This window comes from Osmia lignaria, chromosome 3, assembly GCF_051020975.1.
Source record: "Osmia lignaria lignaria isolate PbOS001 chromosome 3, iyOsmLign1, whole genome shotgun sequence".
NCBI classification, from domain to species: domain Eukaryota; kingdom Metazoa; phylum Arthropoda; class Insecta; order Hymenoptera; family Megachilidae; genus Osmia; species Osmia lignaria.
In genome coordinates this window covers 7,642,966-7,665,346 of record NC_135034.1, presented here as the reverse complement: position 1 = coordinate 7,665,346, position 22,381 = coordinate 7,642,966, and the positions used below count along the sequence as shown (strand labels likewise).

The window sequence follows — 22,381 nt, the reverse complement described above, 5'->3', positions numbered from 1 at the left end:
AACACATGTAGCTTATTTTTTCTTTTATTATAATATAATAAAAGAATATTGAAATCAGGTAGGGACATAGATACCTTCCTTGTCAGTTCTTGGGTGAAACATAATTGAAACAGCATTAACAATAGTCGGTAATTTATTAGTGCAGCGCCATCAAGCGGATAGGATCGGAATTAACTATTTCTAACAGGAGAGCAGGAAAAAAAGTAGGTGTGCCAAGAGGTATACAATGCATGTGTAGCATGTCCACCATATCTACCCAAAAATTGTGCCATCTCTTTGCACATTCTGCTATCCTATTACCAGGAGTATACTTGCCGTCACGAGAGTCCATAACTAAGACGCGCAGATGGTGGGAGAACGCAGTGAGCCTCGAAACTACCTCTCCGCTAATCGCTTCTCACTTTTGAAACAATAGCACGGCATAGGAGTGGGAGTATCACCAATGTAATTAATTTAGGAAGATGTAGAATATTGTAGTTTCTTAATAAAAATTTCTTACTGTTAGTCAGGTGATTTTTATTGTTTTATGAACCTTAATCATTTTTAAAAGATTATTTAAACAATTACACGTATATGATTTGCTAGCGAAGAGGACAGTCTCATACGACGCGGCCCACCCACGTTATGGAATAATGGGCAATTAACAAACAGCAAATTGATCATTCACTGAATACTAATTAGAACCGAATGAACAACTTGTCCACTTTTGTTTTGATTCTTCCCTTTCTTATCTCTATTGAATGCTTGGAATTTTCAAACTTCATTTCCACGATAGTATGATTCTTTGCTTAGTAAATAGTACTTAAAAATCATTTGATCATACTACGGTATTATTTGTCTTATCTATCATCTACTCTTCGTTTATAATTTTTCCTCTTCTTGCGGTTAGTGACGCGCGGAGGTAGGTGCAAAAAATCGTAATTTATGCATAGATATTGGATCATTACACCTATTTGTCTTCGGTATTACTCAACAGTTGAAGTTTCATAATTGATGGAATGCATAAGGTTAAAACTCTTTTAATAAAGTTCTACCCAAGAATATCATTACCATTTTTGCCTGTGGTTCTTCTGTAACAGGAAAACTTATGCATAATCTGAAACAGGAAAAAATTTCAAAACTATACAACTGAGAATTAGGAAATACTTATCGTTAGACTAACAGATTAAATATATATGTATATATTCCTTTTTGTAACGTTAACTGCATATAAATTAAAATTTAATAAATATTTTTACAGTTATAATAAAAATAAACCAAAGAAGATTCTATATTTTGTTATTTACGAGGTACTTTTTCCTTCATTACTGATGTTTTATTAAATTTCAGTGTATAGCTTGTATCTGCAAAAACAACATAATGCGTTCTGATTCAATGGAAATTGAAGTACTTAATGTAAATTATACGTACATTTTTGCAATTAATGTAATAATAGGCTTACTTTCAGAAGATTGATGTAATTGCTTAACGAATTCCTAGCAACGTATAATTGATTATTCATTTAGCTATTAAGACATTTTTATGTTATTCTTGTAATCATAATCGATTTCTGTGATGGTAATTTTACACAATCCTAAGAAATCTGAAAAACAAATATGTAAAATAAAGTATCTATGAGCACACGAAATCATGTGACATTTTTTTTTTCTTTTACTTCTGTGTACATACCTAAGATATTGCTAAAAATTTATAGTACAATTTAATTGAACTCAGTCAGCATTCAATCAAAACTAAACGTAATAAATACTATTTTTAATTATAATATATTAAACGACTTTTATTATAAAATATTTTAAAAAATATCTTATTCGATATTTATAAAAATATATATGTATACTTGTGAGACCATTATCTCACTTACATTTCGTATAATATCTCATTTAGTATAAAAAAAAATATTACAAATCCTAATGTTGATGTATTAAACTACTAAAATCTATTTGTATGTACAATTATATTATTTTACTTGATTCGTCTGATTTACTTAATCATTTTTCATATCTACTGGACTGAGAATTCTTAATACATATTGCAACATTTTAACTAATTCTTGTTCCTCTTTTCTGTCATCTACAGTTAATAACGTGAGTCGGCCTAAAGCTTCTTGAATACTCTGTGAAAAACCAGCGCTTCTTGCAATTAACTTTCCTTTCTGATTATTCGCTATTAAAGACCATAACATAGAACCTGCAATCTTAATTTCGCTCATAGATCCATTCTTAAATATATCATGTACAACGTTGATGAAGTCCACTGGAACATTTAAACAGCGTTAGAATTATTTATATGTATAATACAATATTAAATCGGTTTACCTGAACTAAGTAATCGTGGTCGATTGGCCATATTGAATGCCAAGTTACGCAATATGGAAATTGCAAGAATTCTGCTGGATGGTGATGAACATTTTGCTAGTTGTAATAAAACATCCAGACCGTCAACAGTCTAAAAAATGTCGTAACTATTAATCTATAACAGCTACATTTGAGTATTGTCAATTTTACAATGCTGTAATATCTAATTCCCGAGTGTATGAATTTAAAAATTTACAAAACTATATTTCACTTACCTTAGGTACGCATAACTGACCCTCTTGATAATATGTGAAATCAATTAAAAATTCTAAACAGTATAACTCAACTAATGGCCATGGTTTTGTTCTCTTCGTAGTGACCGGATGTATTTTTGTAAAAAATTGGAGGAGATTGCTCTACGGGATTTTATTTAGCAAGTAAATATTATCTTGAAATTATGTTTGATTAAAAAAAAAAAAAAAAAAAAAGCGTACCTTCGAAATTGAAACTCTACATTCGTGAACATGCACAGCATTTCGCAAAATGTGAAACGCAAAATGTAACTTGTGATTGTCAAATATTTGTCCAGCTTTATCTATCTCCTTACAGACTAATTGTATAATGACATGTATTAAAGCAAGAGTGTTAGGAGTTCTTCTGAGTCCCGTTCCTGGTAGGGTGGTTGTTAATGTTAATGACTGTGCCGCTAAAACACATCCAACAGAAGTTAAACAATTTATTAAACATAATACATGATATAGAAGTTTAAAGTTAACTAATAAAATTTTAATGATACCTATAGAACATTTCGTAGTATAAGTTGCAAGCAACTTTAAAGCAGTAGTAGAGACAGTTTTGCTTAACGCAATCCAAGCCCACAATTTATGCATCACATCCGCTAATCCAGCTTTCGATAAAACTTCTTTAACTTCAACGCTACCGTACATAAAATTCATTAACAACGTGAAGATACCATTTACATCGTGTAACAGCGGATGAATCTGTAAAAAAAGCAAACAAGGTAACTTTGCTTCATGTAAGAACGATGCTGGAAATTCCGTATGATTAACATTGTATAATTTCTAAATAATTATAACTGGAAAATCCAATAATTACCCAATAATTATAATTGGAAAATCCAGAATTCATAGCAGACGACCAAAACGACGTCAATTTAAATTGTATATCTAAAATGAATTATTTCCATACATACCTTTTTGTCACGGTCCATTTGATTCTTAAACAGTTCAAAAGGATGCATATTTAATCTAACATAGAATTCTTTTAATATCATTAAAGCTGTTTCAGGTAAATTTTCCTCCAAAGCGATTCCCTTAGCCGTGTTTGATATACACAGTAAATTAGTAAGTGCACTTGTAATTAAATCTTTGTCTTCATTTAATTTCCGGTTTTTCTTGGATCTGTTGTAATTATGCGCAATAAATAAATGCAATAAGATACCGCAGAATTCTTCTCCTATTGCAATTTCATTTTTCTCGATTTCACCCTCTACTACTTTATCATAACTTATCAAAATATTATTGTTCTCATTTGGTTTTCTTGAATGCACACTTGCACTTCTCAACGACAGTTTATTAATATCTGATATAATTTCTCTTAAGCTATTTCTATAATCATTCGATGAAGATGTGAAAGTAGTATCTATGACTGTTTGCAATGAAATATTACTTTTCCCTAAAGAATCTTTCTGAATTTCTAGCGACAGAAGAAACGCAAGACATCCAATAGCGCTTATACGAAGTTCTGTATTGGAACATCTCATTGCCAGACAAATAGACGAAAGTACAACTTCCGGAGTGCATAATTCTAAAGCTGTTTGTATCGATTCAAAGTGCTGATTTTCTGTTAGCGATAATATGGCTATAAAATTGAAAATCTCAGTCCATAGTCGGTCTCGTAAAGAGACCAATTGTCCTGTATCAGAAACTGTAAAAATTAAATTATTATAACTTGACGTATAACAATATCATTATAGTTTATTTCAGCTTTCAACTTACGATATAGATCCGTATTCAAAAAGGAGAACACGGTGTACAACGACTCGGGAGAAAAATTAACAACAACAGTATATTCGTTACTATGTATGATACAATTTGTTAAAACCGTGAAAACACTAATATACATTTCCAAAATGTCGCAATAATGAGTCACGTTCTTTTTACTCTCGACATTTTTAGGAATTTCATTGATACATCTAAAATTGTAGATCATTAATTTTAGAAAAAAATCTGTATCGCTTTTTTCTAACTTACCCAAATAAATATTTATCTATAGAATGTTCATAAATTTGATGAACTACTTCTTGTTTTCCTACAAAAATCAAATTATTTAACAATCTACAAACAGCTGTTATCAGTGATGGTGTTGCTACCACTTGCAGACAGTTATCAAGGTCCGTGATTTCTGATGCCCTTGCTGAAACTATACATAATTAATTGTTACAATAATGTTATATTGTCTTCGAGTTTTTAAGAAAATAGTTAATCTTGATAATAAGTGAGAAATGAGAGGTATACATACAGGGTTGTAATTCATCCTGGCAATTATACAGGTATGAAATTGTACGCGGTACTAAAGATGTACTACCAGACTGTAAACTATGAATAGATGGGGCTTTTCCATTTTCTTGTTCCCGATTATCCGTATGGTCATAGTCCAAAGTAGTAAACATAAAAATATTAGAACACAAAACGGTGATCTCATAGTAAGTGTTACTTTGTTCCATATAAATTAATATAGCATTTGCTTGCAAAGAGTTTACCTGAAATTTTATTTAAAAATATTTCTTACTGAAGTAAAAATAATATTTAATGTTTACTTACATATTGAAAAGTTACGGAATTGCAATTTTTCACTAAATTGCTGAATGCAAAACAAGCTTGTTCTCTAACTATACATGATTCTTCCCTACTAGCAATATATTGAAGTAATGTTTGACATAATTCGCTTGGCGCCAGCGCAATAGTGTTCAAAAGCTGAGCAGCTGTATGTAAATTATTTATTAAACCAGCTAACAATTGTAAAGCGGATGCACGAACTAAAGGATCTCGATTTTGCCATAACATGGGCAACCAACTTAAGGTACGACCTTCTTCGTACCAAAATACAACAAAAGCCTAAGAAAAATGTGTAATAATAATTAAATACGCCATTATAAATGAATATATTTCAATATATATATACTTACATTCTTATTAAAATTCATTTGCATCTGATATAATAAATGGTTAAGGCATATTATAGAATTTCTAGTTATGGATAAACCCATGAAACTAACAGTTCCAGCACCATGAAAAGATATAATCAGTTCTATCAATGTGTTACCTAATGTTATTAATAAAGTTTTATAATTAGCCCAGTGGCATTTTCCAATTAAATATGTTAAGCATGTTAACAACCAATCGAGGTAAGCTGTAATAAATGAAAATGTCAACCAATTTAATTTAAAACAAGAAGTTTTATAATATAAATTGTAAATAAATTTACCTAAATTGTAAAAATGTTGTTGGTCTCCGAAACATAAAGTAGAGACAATAAGTTCAATAAAATGAAGCCGAACATTTTCATTCTCGTCATCAGACTGTTCACCTTTTTCAACCGCTGAACAGGTTCGAGCTAATTTTAATATAGACTGATGTATGTCTTGATTATCTAATTCCGAATTTTTAAATAATTCTGCTAATGTTTTAGTTATATTCCTCATTATTTTGTTAGTCCACTTACACTGTCCTGATGTAAAGGCATAAATGTATTTATTTTATAATTTATGAATTATTTTTCTTACACGAGTAATTAAAAGTTACCGTTCTTGGTAATGTTGACGTAGATTTGCAGAAAATTTAAAACTTCAACAAATAAATCACAGTCTTCTTTACTTGCCGGCTGCGAAATTAAAAATCGCTCAAACGTTTGTTCCCAAGGTAATAAGCTTATATCCTTCAGATTTTCATATTGATGCATTTTGTATAATTTTAAATACCTGAAAAAATTACATTAAACTGAAAATACAAGCTACAATACTATTAAAAATATTATTAGCGATAATTACATTGTAAGATAATCAAGCGCACATAGAACTGATTCATGGGTAGTTGAATTTTGTATGTTGTATAATTGTTGCTGACAGTAATAAAAAGGATAACTAAAACGTAAAATTAAGAATTCACTTTCTTGAATTTTCAATTTTTCCGATATATCAGAATCAATAAGGTCATCCCAATTTTTCCAAAGTACATTTAAACCATCATTCCATTCCCATAGCCAATACTCTTTAATAAATGTCAATGCTAGTGAATTGGAACCATGAAGAACTAAAGAACATAGAAAAATTGTTAATATATTTTGTAAGAGTAATAATAACGTTTAAGTAACTTCATTTACCAGATATATCCGAGCGCCTGTGCATACTTATTTTCCAATGAAATTTACAAAGAAATGGTAATTTCATTTTGGATACAATAAGGTACGGCAAAGAAATATTTAAGTGATTATAGTTCTCTGCATATTTTTCACTTAGTCTCATGATATATTCATTATAAAGCAATAAACAAAGAAGTTGCGAACCATCAGTCTTAACAGATTCGTTGTTAGGAAATAAAAATAAACCTAAGGAATATTTATTTTAAATGAAAATTTGTAATAAATAATTATTAATTAGTTTTAAGATTTAGATACACACTTCTTATTATATTTGAGAAAACATTTATACGAGTAGATAGATCTTGCCGTATAGAGGATTCAGTAGACGCTAATAGTTTCAGTATAGTAATTATGGGAATTACTGAATCCGGGTAATTGATATAATCCTTTTCGATCTAAAGATTAATAGTAACTGTTAATGAAACACCTTTAATATAATTATAACAAAACTTTATACGATGATATTTACCAAAGCACTATCAAACACGTTTAATATTAAAGATAATCCATTTTCAGTAATAAACAATTTATGCAAAGAAGAATCTGATAGCATAACACTGATTTGAACTAATGCCGATTTTCGTATCTTCGGATCCACATTTGGTTCATTTAACATTTCAAGTACAGATAATAAGTTACTTCTCTGTAAAAGAAATATGTTACGAAATATTTTAATCAATGTTAAAAACAGTTATGGATACTGTAGTTTGTATGTGTATAAAAACATGTAACCTGATAATTGCCTTCAGATTTTTTAAGAACACTTTGTCGTTCAGATATACAAAGCGAACTAAGAGGTAAACCGTGTAAAGAAGATAATCTTGGTAATTTTTGAATCGAATCTTTCTCTTTTCCAAGAAGCCAAATCAGCCGACAAACTGCTTCCTCCCTAATATCGTCATCCGGTGAAAATAGAAATCTTAAATTACCTTTTAAGACCTGTTAAATTAAAATTTTTAGTTGTCTACAATATTTAATGCTCATTAATTAAATTTATACTACCTCAATATAGGGTAACTGTATGCTAGAAGAAACATCGGGATCAAAAATTTTTGTTATGCATTGACCTAAAGTTGTAGTTGAATTAGTATGACACTGTAAAAGGGGTAGTACTGGTGCAAGAGCTTCTAATGACTTTAGCCATCCATCTTCTCCCATTTGCACTCTTCCTTTCAGTATATAAACTAATATTTCTTCTGCCATTTCCTGTATCTAATAAAAAGATAAATAGCTTCCAAATTATCGACGTATAAATTCTTAATATTATTTACAAAATGTTAACTTACCCTCTGGTCTTCATTTGTTACACCATGAGAGATTATTTCAGTTAAAACAGATGATTCGAACAAAAATGTTAAGCTTTCACAAGACAATCTCTCTCTATTGTACTCTACTCCAAGAATACTTTTAACTAAAGTATGACACTCGAAATACGTTGCATACTGTATGTCGGAATCTGCGTTCGCCAATAAGCTCAATATTAATTTTGTAGCTAACGCACGGTCTTCGTTATTTAAAGAATATCTTGAATATTAAAAAGAAATTGCATCTTAACACTGAATTCTACTGAAAATAATTAAAAATCTATAAAATGAAAATTATACCTATATATATTTTGTAAAAATCTGATAGTCTTTTTTATAATACTAAAATTTTTGTGATAAGATAAACTTAATTTCGAAGCGTATAACGTTTGCAATACTTCAGAATGAGATAAACTAGACATATTCTTTATTATGGATATAGCTGCTTGCATTGATTTCGCTACCACTCTCGTATCGTCGAAGAGTTTAATATATGCAACTTCATCAATGCCTTGGAATTGCTATAAACAATAACAAATTTAGAAATGTTAGATATAACTATGATATTGGCTTGGAGAAATTAGAAGTTACTTACGCGGCAATATTCTTGCAATATAGAATGTAATCTTGGATATAATAAATAAATAGGAGCATCCATTATAGCTACACACATAGATGTCTTAAGAGATTTAGGAAATATAGCATCTGCTATTTCCAAAGGGACAATGTTACTTAACAGCTTCATTGTAACAGTTACGAGATGTAGATATGTTATTCTAAAATGATCAATGGTGCTATAGTTTCCAAAATATTCTATCACATCTCCCAAGATGCCGAATAATGCTTTCATATCTTCAGTTATTTTTAAAGCCATGTCATCATTACAAAGCCAAATATTTGGCATGACACTGATAATAAGTAATTGTACCAGCTCATATGTCAGATCGATCACATATTTAATATTTCTTAGCGAAAGTGTCGTGTTAACAGGAATACTTAGTTGTGAAATAACATGTTTTAAAGATTCAATACAAAATGTTGGTATAAACATTTGTTGCAATTGTAAAATCGAATCATCAATGTTTTCTGATACACTTTGACTTCTTTCACTTGTACCCTAAGTAGAAGAAAAGGCATTAGTCATTGTAAGTAATCTTACTAATGTGTAAATGAATATGTACTGTAGACTGATATGCTTGGTAATTTGCTTCTGGAAATCCTCCATCAGGACTGTCTCTAGTTTCTGAAGGGTAAGCACTATTGCCTAATTTCCCTGCTAGCAACTGAAAAATATTATTTTTATTAATATATTACATAGTATTAGTTTAAATCATATGTATTTACCTTTTGTTTTTTATTTGCAATACATGGTTCACAGTAATAGTAAATTCTCAATCTCAAAGATCTTGCTAGTTTATGCAGGGTCTTTAACACCATTGGTGTAACAATTCTGAGATTAACATTTGAAGCATCTGCACTAGATTCTAAGAGACTGTGCAATATCTGAAATGAAATTTTATACCATCAAGTATCAAAAACATATTTGATTTTTAAAGTAAAGTACATTTTTAAATATTTACAAGTATTATTGCTGGTCTCTGAAGGAACACTTCTGCTGGAAAATCTTGCATCATTACATTTGTAATAAATTGACACGTATGTAATATAAGATTCGTATCTAAACTGTTATTTAAGGCTTCTTCAACTGCTGCTAAGACACCTCTGTCTGAAGTGACTAAAGGTTGCCATGGTAATACTAACCACTTGATACCACCTTCTGTAGTCTTAGACACTGGTGTACCATCTCCACATTCCATGGTTAAATCAAATGGTACTGTACTGTAAATCATTTATTTGTAATTATAGTAATTATTATAGGATCCAATAACAAAGATACATAAAATACTCGCTTATCTAAGACAGAGGACATATTGTGATTCCCCATATTATCTATTTCATTTTCATTATCTTCATAATTTTTTATACGGGTTCTATGTTTATCATAATCAATGAACCCCATTTTTAACGAGTTGTTCTTAAAAACAAAAAATTATCAAATTATTTCATTTCTTCTTCAACATCTATAGAATAATTTTTATCATTGAAATGTTACAAACCTCTGTATGTTCATTATTTAAGGATGTTTGCAATCTACCTGAATTAAGAACAATTTCTTCAATTTCATTTAATTTCTCATACCATTCTGAACCCAATTTCCTTCTTAATTCATGCAGTTCATTTTGAAATCTTAATTTACCAAATGCATTCAAGTAACTTCTATCACCTGTCTTATGAAATATGTTATAATTAATGATTATTAAAATAATTATTAACATATTTCAAACGATTGAGAGATACCTTTAGCAAACGAACTAATAAATCTAAAACTTTCTCTGTCTCTGAGAAAGTTTCAAACGAAAACCAATTAAATAGTTTTGTTATTAGCTCTTTTTTCACGGCATCGCAATCACAACTAAATCCAAGATCAAATTTTGAAATAATATTGTCTAAGGCTCTTGTTCGAATTTCATCAATAGTATGACCTAAAAAAAATTTAGTAGATTCTTTTTGTCTTTTTTTTACTTCATCAAAATCAATTGCTGGTATTTACTTAATTTTTTAACATGCACCGCTGAAATCCCATTCATGTTTGACATTTCATTCAAACACGTTGAGGTTTTACATTTAAGGTTAACTATTCCAGTGTCTTTTTGAATATTTCACCGCCAATATTATGTGAATTACAGATGAACTTCATTCTCAACCCTGTACTCATGGAAGCCTACAGTTCATTCTTAATTTCAAATTACAGAACGAATATATTTGCAAATTGTACATTCATTCGTGATGTAATAGAATAGCGTTAGGAAAATTGTAAAAAGCAACTTAAACAACTATTTTATTACATCCACTTGTACAAATTCTGATACAAGAAAAGTATTTCAGACTTCAGCCTTAACGCATATGCATCTGTGCGACCTCTACCGAACAAATAATGAAGAACTTGAGGTGCAGTATAAACGCATGCTCATCTATATATTCTATTATTTAAATTTGCCGAGCACGCGCATATCGACGAAATATTCGTTCAATCGAATTTGATGCAGCATCACGATATAATACGACTTTGTAAGAGAAGAAGCACAGATGCCTGTTTCACGAAATTTACAGGAGTATTTTTCACCAAGATATTTATCCTAGCTTAATTAAATAAAGAAAAATTTGAAACTGAGTACTCTTGTTAATAGGAATCTTGCATGGGGTAATTAGGTAAAATAATGAACAAATTCTTCCTAATGTCGTCGGATTATGAAAGACTACAGATTTTGTTGCTGTCTTTTAGCTAGAAAAAGAAGTAGGTAATTAACAATGCTCTGTACAAAAATAATGATTCTAATTAATACTTTGAGTGTCGCGTGTACCACTGGTTGCCCATCAAAGGCGCACCTATGATTAAAAATGGAAGTATTCGAATTTAGAATACTTTTTTTTCCCATCAGATAAACGATTCTAATGTGATTCATTACAATAAAATTGAAATCAATAGATTAACGCTTGTTAATTATAAATAGTATTCTTAATCGTTCAACTGTTTTAAATGCTAATTAGTAAGAATAATGAAAATAGTCTATCACAAAACGACGACATCAAGTGAAGCAAACAGTGTTTTGAAAGGACCGTTTAATCACCTCACGAAATTTCAAGGATAATAATTCGAAGCACATGCCTTCCGCTAATGGGATTCGTGTGTAGGTATTACAATCGGATTAATCTCACAACACTGATTTACATAATTATGTACACGTCATTTAACTGCATATAAACGTACAAAAGGGATTAAGACTAATCATCGAATCGTTGGTAATCGTCTTGAGAGCGTCTCGTTCTTTATTATATTTTTTGTTTCCTTTGCAGAAACCAACACTGCATAATGTCTATTAAAAAACTCCAGGAAAACGTATTTTCGACGATGATTTATCGATGACAGAGCAAAGATTGTAAATCGTGAATCTTTCTTTCTTTCTTTTGTTAATATTCAATTATCCAATCATCTTGAAACAACTTTAATAAAATGATCTGCGATTCACTTTGAAATCTTTCGTTTTCATTGTGTTAATCAATATTCATTCATTTATTTTTTTTTTAGATTCAAAATAAGATTTTTAATAAAATTGTACAAAGAGTTTCAAAAGAGGTATACTTTATGGAGATTATAAATTCTTTATAAGAAAAAAAGAAAACTGTTTTGGTATTTCGCCTCGTTTTCAAAATATAAATGATTAAACATTGCCTGCTCTACTTCCGGGGTGTCCCATTTAGGCGACTGAGCAAACAGCTGATTATGCGACCGCAGATGCTTGCATCCACACAAAAGAACATATGCAAATACATGAACGTACACATAGCTAACGCTATGAGATTATTTACACTAGCCTTTGATGCAAAACAGAGAGAAACAAAAGTGAATGATTTCTCACTGTTTAAATAGGGCAGCCCGGAAATGGGACATCCTAAATTGCATACCGTTGATTCTTAATTGGAATAAATAATGAATTAATTAGTACACGGTATTAATATTTAAATTATGATTAGCACAATGATTCTTTGAATAAGAAATAAGGTAAAATTGTTAGGAATACGTATTTATATTAATAAGCATCGACCGATTCCTTTGGATTTTTAACACGGTAATGGAATTGTTAGAAAACAGGTACGGACACGTTAATTCGATCGAGGACACCTGTAGCCATTGAATCGATAATCAACTGGCACCTTCGCTATTCGATAAATTAACAAGATACTAGACGACGCCTCGTTCGAGCGATCGTAAACGGGTACAAACGTTATTGCTTTCGGAATTCCGTTGTTCTAAGTAACATCAACGTGTATCACCTATGACACAAGCAAAGAAACGTGCGATCACGCGACACCAACTAATAATATCCTCGTTCATTATATCAACGCAACGAAAGTTTTAATTATAAGCGGAATTCATGTTGATACTTCCAGTATTCGTTATTGTGCTCTCGTTTTGCGATAAATTTGTGAAATATTTTCTACGACAAATTGGTGTATCGTTACATTGCTTTAATTGTAATTAAAATTCCTGCGAACTTTTCTTTTTGTAAAAATTCGTGTTCATTCGTTACGTAGCCATTTTTACAAACCAGAGCATCATTTTGGATTTCAATAAAGTTTAAATTATAAGAAGAAGAGTAATTATTAAAAAATAATCTTTTGATAGCTCTAACCCCCTTAATTAAACTGTCCCAACTTCCCTTTTTTCATTTTCCAAAATATTTTCAGTTCCATTTCTTTTTAGACAAAATTGGAATGTCTTGTGTATTATTTAATTTCTCTTAACTTTTACAATTTTCGATGGATGTTTCAAAACGTTAGTTGGATCAGTTGAGCCAAGGTGAACAGAAATATGAGTTTACAGCCACCTGTGTCTCTCTTGTACAACTTTTGAAACAACTTCATCAAATTTCTAGGGTACAGTAAGCACGACAAAGAGTCGCACGGTGTAGCTCGGTAACGCCTGAACACGTCTTTCCAATGGATCGAAGCGTGAAACTGTGTGTTTCTTTTTTATTTCATCTTTTTTTTTATTTTTTTTTTTTTTTAGTGATGCGCCTCTGCATCAGGTCGCGAGGAATCGATTACATCTTTTCCCAACGATGCGCCAGCGACGTATACGTGTATCGATGTTTAATTTCTCACGGGGCTTGGGGTAAGATGGACCTAAGGTTTGCCGAAATTCCCTCTGCGGTTAGCGTTGAATTAAATACACTTCTTCTAGTTTCCTTCCACTCTATCTCCATCCCGTATTCCTCTTTTTAATATCTTCAAAAAATTCAATCGAATATGGTCATTTTTGTTACGCATACATTTGCTTCATTTAAAAAATTAATTTATTCATTAATTCAATTTTATCATTCAATTATACTATTTAATTTTATTATACCTTCTTGAAATTAAAGGCTGACGTTTCAATACCAGACGAGAAGGTGTGTGTCTTCGACATCTGGTTTCAATTAATAGAGAAGCAAATGATTGTGATTAGCGACAAATTGAGCGCAGGTATAATTAATTAATTTCCAATTGATAATGAAATCCTCGTTAAATAATCAGAAATGATATTGGTTAATATAACTGTATAAGAATAAAATTGTAAGGAATTTAATTCAAGTTTTCATTTTTTCGATTCGAATGCTTGAAAGTTAAATATCGATCATATTCTCAAGAATTCCAATCCATTTATCAAACATATTTATTCGTACGTTTGATAAATCATCGTTGGTAAGTCGCTTTAGAATACGGTTTATAAATGGTGCAATGGAGACAGGGTGATATCTCTGCGACACTTTTGCTCGCCTTTAAAACTATGTACTATCAGTCAAGTATGTCTTCCGGTTTCGTTCTACGCGAGACAAAACTTATTGCTTTATGTGCTCGCCACTTGTGACCGATGCATCAACAAATTATATCTCTTATAATCTATGTACAGAAAAGGAAACAACTTATCGCAATTATCAATATATTCTACGTTGAGCAATTCGTATAAGTGGCATAATTTGCTGAGGAATTTTCGAAATTATGCTTCTGAAAGTGATCAGAATTTTTCGAAGAATAATCGATTTTATTACTCCACTGACACTTATACGAATTGAAAAGTTAATTAAAGAGTTGTAATAAATATACTAGGCCCCTTCGTCATTCGAAATTTTTAACATCCTCGAATTCTAGAATTATAAAATTCCAGATTTTCCAAATTTCTAATGGACCTAGCCCACCTCAGAAAAATGACTAGAAATAAACTAGAAAACAATGACAACAATAGAAAAAAATAATTTTTTTTTCTATGAAGGATGACCCATCACAGTGGCGTAATAATTCGCGATGGCACACAGGACACAAAAATGAGCGAAGACGATTGAAGCAACAACACGAATTCCTTTGATTCGAGTGCTTAGAAACGATGAAGGTTCTAAATGTTCGTCGTGTCACCGTATCAACCCTTTCACAACCATTTTCAATCCTCCATTTCTTAATTCATTATTCGAAGAAATTTCGAAATCGAGTTTATTTTCTTAACTCTTCTCCTGTAATCGTATACTTAATTCTACACATTGGTAACATTCAAAGAATCTACCCTTAAACGACGAAAAATTACAATTTACCAAACGACTTTGAATCCTTAAAAAATATTAGATACATTTCTATTCTTTTTTTTTTTCTTTGAAGATTTTCCCTTCAAAAGTCATAGTACATCTTTTTCAATTTTTTTTCTCTTTTTAATTTGAATTGTGGACGAAACAAGTTTACATTAGGAAGAGTTAAGGGTTGATAGTGAAAGGGTTAAGGACAACGAGCTGGATCGACGATCGTATATGCAGTTAAACAATCGGACTCACGACGTTAACCGTGACCTAACGAGTTCCGAGTAACAACGCAATAATTAGGGAATTAATAAGTAGGGAGAGGAAGGGAGAAGAAACATTGATTAGAAACGAAAAAAAAAAAGGATTTCCCCTTTTCACCATTTCTTTCATTCTTCTCCCTTCCGTTCTTAAACATCTATCGAGGTAAGGAGAAACGTGGGTAATCACGACAGGAAACACATACACGGTATACGCTATTATAAAAAATAATAAATATGAATTACACGAGCGGAAACGTAGCGCGTCGAGGCTACAGAAAAACTTCGACGCCCCCGTTTCCGTTTTAACAATCATAGGACATCGACAACGATATATCTTTCTGTGTATATGGCTGTGTACGCGCCTTAGTTTGAATTTCAATTTCTCAATTTTTCGTCGACGAACATTGACGAGAAATATACTTTTTTTTTTATCCAGAACGAACGTTCTGTTTTGTTTTATTGCTGCTCATAGATGAAAATTAATGAGCAATCGTAGCGCGTTGTGTATAGTGTACGTGTAGGAATAGATACATTAAATACGTAGAGAACTAAGAGCTATCTATGACATTTTAAAATACTGTCTGGATCTTTGTCGATAGAGTATTCCCCCCCATTTTTTTTATTTCGGTTCAACGTCGCTGTACATTTTATGCGATTTTGTCTTAGCAAAACCTTATCCTATTCACCGATTTTGTATATATATATATATATATTTATATGCACGTGTATATATATTATATAATACATATATATCTTGTATATACAATATATCAATTTTGTATGTATATAAGATGTGGTAAACGTGTAATAAATTAGTTGTCGTTTCACGTTTATTCATCCCGCCCCCTACCCTATACTTTTTTTTCTTCATCATTATAATTATATCGCGACTCGTTAATAATAACTAGTGATATGTATTCGTTTTGAACTATAGCGTTTTAGTTGATACGGCCCTAAGGTAGTCGGTTCGATCGCGATTGATCCGAAACAATTTCGAGGATCGATGCGTGTTCCACTTCGCGGACTCTATTCGATTCCACTTTGAATTTCATTGAACTCTCTTGTTTGCTACCACGGAATTATCGGTGATTTCACAAAGGGGAAAAAAACAACTTAATTTGCATGGTAATTATGCGCAAGCATTACCTGCTATTTTTAAATCGCACGCTAAAAGGATACCTACTATTGATAGAATGATCCGAGAAGATTGCTTTCTATTTTTTATAGAATACTTTTAATGATTTTCATTTCTGTAGAATTAAACACTTTGATTGCATGCTTGTATTTCTTTATTTGTTAATATACTCCATCCAACGAGACGAGACATTAAATGCATAGAAATTCACGTGCTCGAAGCAGGCTCGGCTCACGGTACACAAACCTCGACCGAAACGTTTGAAGAATTGGAAACAACTGAGCTTCGACCCTGCGTCGAGCGCGCGAATTTGTAAACATATCATGATTCGTCTCGTTGGACGGGTTATAAACATAGTTTATTACAGTTATTTATATCGTTGATAGAAGTGATACTTTTTTATTATCATGATGAATTAATTGGAGAAATTAGAAGGAAATCACTTGTACGTTTTACAAGGTTTGATGTATAGCAGAAATATAGCATGGTAATTAATTTGATTAATTTATAAAGAAATAAGGATCAAACAAGAAGAATATAATAGTTGTTATAAATCAAAATCACAGGAAGTTGTGGATAAAAAAAGGGAAGAGTTTGATCAGTAGTCAGATTTACTGCACCAGAGGCTGCGTGCAGGATGATGCAAATTTGACGGGTTAGCCCTTCGGCGTTTTATCGAATCAACCTTCGGCCGATTAGGCGGACAACGATTTTTAACGGGTCATCGCACAATAGCCTTTTGTGTCGTGTCAAAGGCCAGCCAACCTCTCTCGGGGTGGCTCCTCCTCTCTGGTGAAAATGCGAGTTGAACAAAAGTGGCATTGCCTCACGGCAACCTCCCTTTTCTCCCTGGCCTTTTTTCGATAAAAATGTCCCATTGTTGCATACCTCGGTCTTTCTCCTTCCTCAAGCATTCGTGTTTTCTCTCGTTCCCGTTTTAGCAATCGACGCCGATTGCTATCGTTTCGCGAGCTCCCTTTTTTATTTAGCGTGTGCTCGCTTCGGGAATAAAAAAAATTCTGCGCTTCCTCCTTTCCTTGTTCCAGCTTTGATCTATCTATCGTAAGCTTCTAGCTCTCTGCTGTGTTCTCTGTTTGAAAACTGTTTCATACCGAAGATTAATGGTAATTCGTACAGACGAAATTCAATATTACATCTGCGCATGGATCGTTATTAAAATCTGCTAAACTGCACTGCTGTTGCATAACGATATGCAACTGCGCCGAAACAAACATTGCAATATGAATTGTAATGATTATTTATTATGGTGGATGGTCGTTTAATATTGTATTGTTTATCGAAGAAATTTGGAAATATCCCGAAATATGGATCAGAAAAAATATGCAGTTGCATCGATGCAAAATTGCAGCGACATTGCACCATGCGTTTGCGGAATTCAACAACCGGTGTAATCTTTAATTGCGATATGCATACCGTGCAACCCCATAGGATGTTACATTTCGTAAAATGATATTGTAATGATCGTACGTCATTTGGCAAATTGAACAACTGTCGCGTGACGATACAGAATTGCAACAAATCAGATACTGCTGTATTTATTGCCGGGCATGAATCGCAACTATTTATTATGGTTGTTAAATTGTTTAAATTGTTTACGAAAAAAGTATTTTGTGATATGGTATGCAATAATTTTGGGAGCGAAAAATTCATATAAAAAATAAAAATAGAAAATGCATTAGAAAATCAGATTGTTCTAATGAACAAATAAATTTTCTCTATTTTAAAATCTTTTTTTTTATATGTAAGAAAATATGATTATAGCATTTAATATTAGATAGTTTGATTAGCAGATGTTTGATTTTGATATCTTTCTGTAACTATGTTTGAAAATATTTTAAATAATATGCATCTTTTATACGGTACTAATATAATATCAAATTCTGTACAGGAGTAATATAAGTCTCTATTTAAATATAATTTTATGATAATATTTATGGATAACAGGATATGAATAATCGAACACGATAAATGGAATTTTCAATCACAAATACCTTGATCTATGTACACGCTTTTCTTGACATTGTAGATTTATCTTGGAAAGAAAACCATTATCCGATGGAAATACAGCGAATAATATTCTGAAATGGTGTTCGAAATTCGTATGAAAATTCTAGGAAAATCTCGATGGATTTCGATCTCTTTTCGTTTGATTTGTTCACTTTTGGAAAGAAATTGTATACTTCTCGTTGTAAATTTTAATCTCTAAAAAAATATTGAAATATTTCTCCTTGATTTCTAATTTCAAGCATAGAGTTCAATGAAATTCCGAGATCATCTCTTTTATTTCGTTTCTCTGCCAAAAATTGAAGAGGCATCGAGCCACGAAATTGTGTTCCGATCGTTTCGACGTTTATGCTTTAAAATCCAGCCTCGATCGGTGTCTTTTGTTTCTTTGAATAGTTCGGTGCCTGGTATCGAGAATCGACATCGAGTGCACCAGACAGGCAATTCTTGATATGTATCGTTTCCAGCATAGCTTATTGCTTAACGTACAGCTACGATTTAAGATCCTAGATTTTCTTAATTCTATTTACACCTTAATGCTCCTCACGAATTAATATCAAATACTTTACGACCACGCTCCTATATTTCCCTCGAATAAAATTAAAATTTGCAAAAATTACAATTAATATCCGTGGAAATATAATTCAAGTATCGTTGAATAATAAATCGTGAATTCAAGGATTATTATGGTTTTTATGGTTTTATAGTTTCGCTAAATCGCGATCAGAGAATATTGATCCTCTTCGTTCCACAAACAAATGATTTTATTTGATTTCATTATCGGATTGTCGGAAAATTGTCCAGGATATCGTGTTGCTTCGAAGTGATTGTAAAATTAAATTGATTGTTCGGTGAAAGTTCCACTAATCGCGATTTAGCGATTTCGTTGTTGGATTAAAAGTTAAAAATTTCAAATCGTTCCAATCGATAGAAATTGAAATAAATGATTTATGTTTGTTAGAAATGAATAGTTAAGAGTTTCCTTGTGTTTTAATAAAATATTTGATATCTCGTCGTTACTTTGTCGGCGATACTTGCTTTCGTCGCACTGTTTCTTAGACGAAACGGAGGAGTTGTGTGTACACGATAAACAAAGTGTATGTACATATGTCATTCATACCTTTCGATCACAGAAATATCATTCAGGGAGTCGGTTGTAACTTCATTTTGATACACTATTATCCAAACACTTGCTGTCCTTCTTCGTCAATTAATTAAAAATTGAATTTAACTTAATTTTTTCATACACCTTGCGCAAGGTTTCAGAAATCCATCATCCAAGAATGAAAATTAATTATTCTACTTCAAGAAAGATCAATTAAAGTCATTAAACTTTCAAAGAAAATTACTGAAAAGAACAGGAAGCTTGTTTTATATAATAAAAGAAAAAATTCTAACGATACTTGTACGTTCAATATTATCCGTTCAAATTTATCGTAACACTTCCGCTTTGAAGGAAGAGCCTCTCCCTCCTTTTCCTTCCGTTTCCGCGCGAATCTTGCCTGTAGCGTCTCTTTTAAATAAATCAGCAATGCTCTCGCGGGACCCGAGCAAAGCAGAGAAAAGAGGAAAAGGAAACGACAACGACAGAAGGAAGTGAAAAAAAAAAAAAAAAAGAAATGGAAAAAACTAAGAAAAGATAGCTGGTGGCTCCGAAGTGTTCTCGAAGTAAAGGATGGAGACACTTTCGCCAGATCTTGAAGAACTTCTGCCTGCCGGTATTACCGCGGTACGAGGCCTCCTTCTACCTGATGAAAAGGAACTAAACCCACCTGGAAATAGGTCTGAATAGAAGATAGATGGATTTACACCTTGATCGAGAAGAAATTGATTTAATTTTGTAAATGTTCGCAACCGCGGGAAAGGAACTGTACCGAAGGTTTTATTCGTTTGAAAAAGAATTTCTCTTCAGGAATTTCTTAACTCTTTCATTACGAAACACCTCGATGGCTGCTGTCAGTCAAAGAAATTTCGAATAACAAGTTTCGCTAAGTCCAGGAAAAAATTTAGATGGTAGAAGACGAAATTGATGGATCAACGTTCCCTAGATTGTTACCGAACATTGTAACACGGTTTGTATTAAAATTGTGGGATTAAACTGGTAGTTTCTAGCTGATTTTCTCGATAGATACAAGGGAAAACTTTCGAGATTGAAGTTCGAACATTGTTGAAGTATTGTAAGCAGATGCGAAGGATCAGCAAGTTCTACGAAGAACATTACTTTCAGATGATCGATAATGTTAGGAGTAAGGTAGTTGGTACGTTCAAGGATGCTGGAGAAATTACGTTCGTGCTTTTAACGTGATATCCTTCGCAGCAGATAGTATAAATTTAAAAATAATTCTAATTAGAAGTGTACCAAGGTGAAACTTACGAACCGACTGGTCGCGAATAAATCATCTCGTCATCGAACAAAGACGGTTTCACAGTGGAAATTTGACGGAAGCAAGTATCTTCGAACGTTTCTTATACTCGACAACGCGATTACGATATGTTAATTCTGTTTTTAACCACTAACGGGAGCCCACGAGAGAGTAAAAAAACGAGACGAGGTTCCTAGGCTCACCCTGTCCAGCCTGCAGCCGGATACTCTTTCCGCTCCGGTTTCGCTCTCGTTAAAGTCTTTGGTTTCGTTCGCTCCATTCGACACCATTTGCTCTATGTGCCTCGAAGGCATTGTGTCAATTTCCTACTCGACCCTTCTTAACGACTCGACTCGATTCAATTCGATTCCGTGAGTTTGGCGAAGGGAAAAGGTGGAATAGATTCGATTATCCGGCCCGTATCGGGCTACCGGCGAGCACCTTGTTACCAAAACTTTCCGGCAATGCTTTACGTTCCAATTTAAACATTCGCCGTCCATGTGTGGCTGATGGTTGAATTTTCACAGAGACGCGTGTTATCCGTTTTACCGATAATTTCGCTGGAAAATTAAAGTCTCCGTTTTCTCTGTTCGGAAAGAAACGATGTTCATTCTCCTCGACATATTTGCCGTTCGAAGAACTCTATCTGAAATAGTTATTTCTCGAAGACGCAGCTTTGTTCGATAACCCGATTCGATTAGAATGTAATGAAGATCGCATGGCTAAGTATAACGCGGTCTCTCAAAGTTCAACGAGGAAAAGTTTCAACGATGTTCCCCGTTCGTCGATTAATACTCGGAAAGGGAATCGATCGAATCGAAGAGGTTGTTCCAGAATAGACGGGAGATTTTATGAAACGCAAAGTCGTGCTTATTAAAAGTTTCAAAAGGAGGATATTCTCGGCTCTGCTCGAATTAATGCGCATCGAGATCCATTTACTTTGATTGTACCATCGATAACAGGACGATTGCGACTTGTTAATTGTTCAGAAGGAATCGTTCTTAAGTGCTTATGCATCTTGCTGATACAAAATGAAATTGTTTTCTTAGTTTCCTGAAAATATCTACAAGAATTATGATTCACAAAACGGGACAGTAAAAGCAGAAAATATTTTTCCTCCTTTTTGAAAACCAATTTTAAATACAAATTCAGCATCTTAATTCCGAACGAATCAGTCGGCCGTTCGCGAAAACGAATAAATAACCAGATCCGGTAGTCCGTTTAATTAATGCCAGCCGCTTTGAAGCCACAATTAATTCTGAATGAAGAACGAAAGGAAAAAACACTCGCACGCACAGTTGAAATGGCTGGGGTAATTAACGCGTGATGGAAAGACGTCCGCGGAAACGTGGACGAAGGATCAAAGGAATGGAGCAGAAGGAAAAACTGCGGTT

The 22,381-nt window shown here is 32.5% G+C and overlaps 2 protein-coding genes and 1 long non-coding RNA gene across 4 annotated transcripts in view; 1 reads left to right on the top strand and 2 right to left on the bottom strand.

The window, feature by feature from the left end:
- IP3K1 (inositol-trisphosphate 3-kinase-like protein) overlaps positions 1-1,767 on the bottom strand; it is a 31,238-nt gene extending 29,471 nt beyond the window's left edge. Inside the window, exons 1-3 of the mRNA XM_076688014.1 lie at positions 1,669-1,767; positions 1,442-1,582; positions 75-1,096 (exon numbers count right to left, since the gene is read on the bottom strand). The gene's annotated coding sequence lies outside the window, so the exon portion shown is untranslated. The remainder of the gene's footprint in view (positions 1-74; positions 1,097-1,441; positions 1,583-1,668) is intronic.
- A 72-nt stretch (positions 1,768-1,839) lies between these two features.
- ana3 (rotatin homolog anastral spindle 3) lies at positions 1,840-10,811 on the bottom strand. 2 transcript variants are annotated; one of them, XM_034326552.2, is made up of 29 exons: positions 10,650-10,811; positions 10,397-10,581; positions 10,156-10,326; positions 9,949-10,073; positions 9,619-9,877; positions 9,383-9,541; positions 9,220-9,321; positions 8,634-9,155; positions 8,339-8,559; positions 8,021-8,258; positions 7,737-7,946; positions 7,467-7,673; positions 7,204-7,377; positions 6,994-7,129; positions 6,696-6,920; positions 6,364-6,625; positions 6,119-6,294; positions 5,802-6,044; positions 5,503-5,726; positions 5,138-5,431; positions 4,836-5,076; positions 4,568-4,736; positions 4,313-4,509; positions 3,508-4,241; positions 3,091-3,295; positions 2,789-3,000; positions 2,570-2,710; positions 2,316-2,445; positions 1,840-2,253 (listed from the first exon to the last, which is right to left on the bottom strand). In XM_034326552.2, exons 1-29 carry the CDS (start codon positions 10,693-10,695, stop codon positions 1,985-1,987), a joined length of 6,477 nt encoding a protein of 2,158 aa, XP_034182443.2. In that variant the 5' UTR covers positions 10,696-10,811; the 3' UTR covers positions 1,840-1,984. The 2 variants fall into 2 exon arrangements, with proteins under 2 accessions (XP_034182443.2, XP_034182447.2); XM_034326556.2 differs by having other exon boundaries at positions 10,156-10,322; positions 10,397-10,794.
- On the top strand, positions 9,733-12,613 carry LOC117605339 (uncharacterized). Its single transcript, XR_004581667.2, has 2 exons — positions 9,733-9,869; positions 10,786-12,613. It is a non-coding gene; the product is annotated as an uncharacterized LOC117605339 (long non-coding RNA).
- The last annotated feature ends 9,768 nt before the right edge of the window (positions 12,614-22,381 follow it).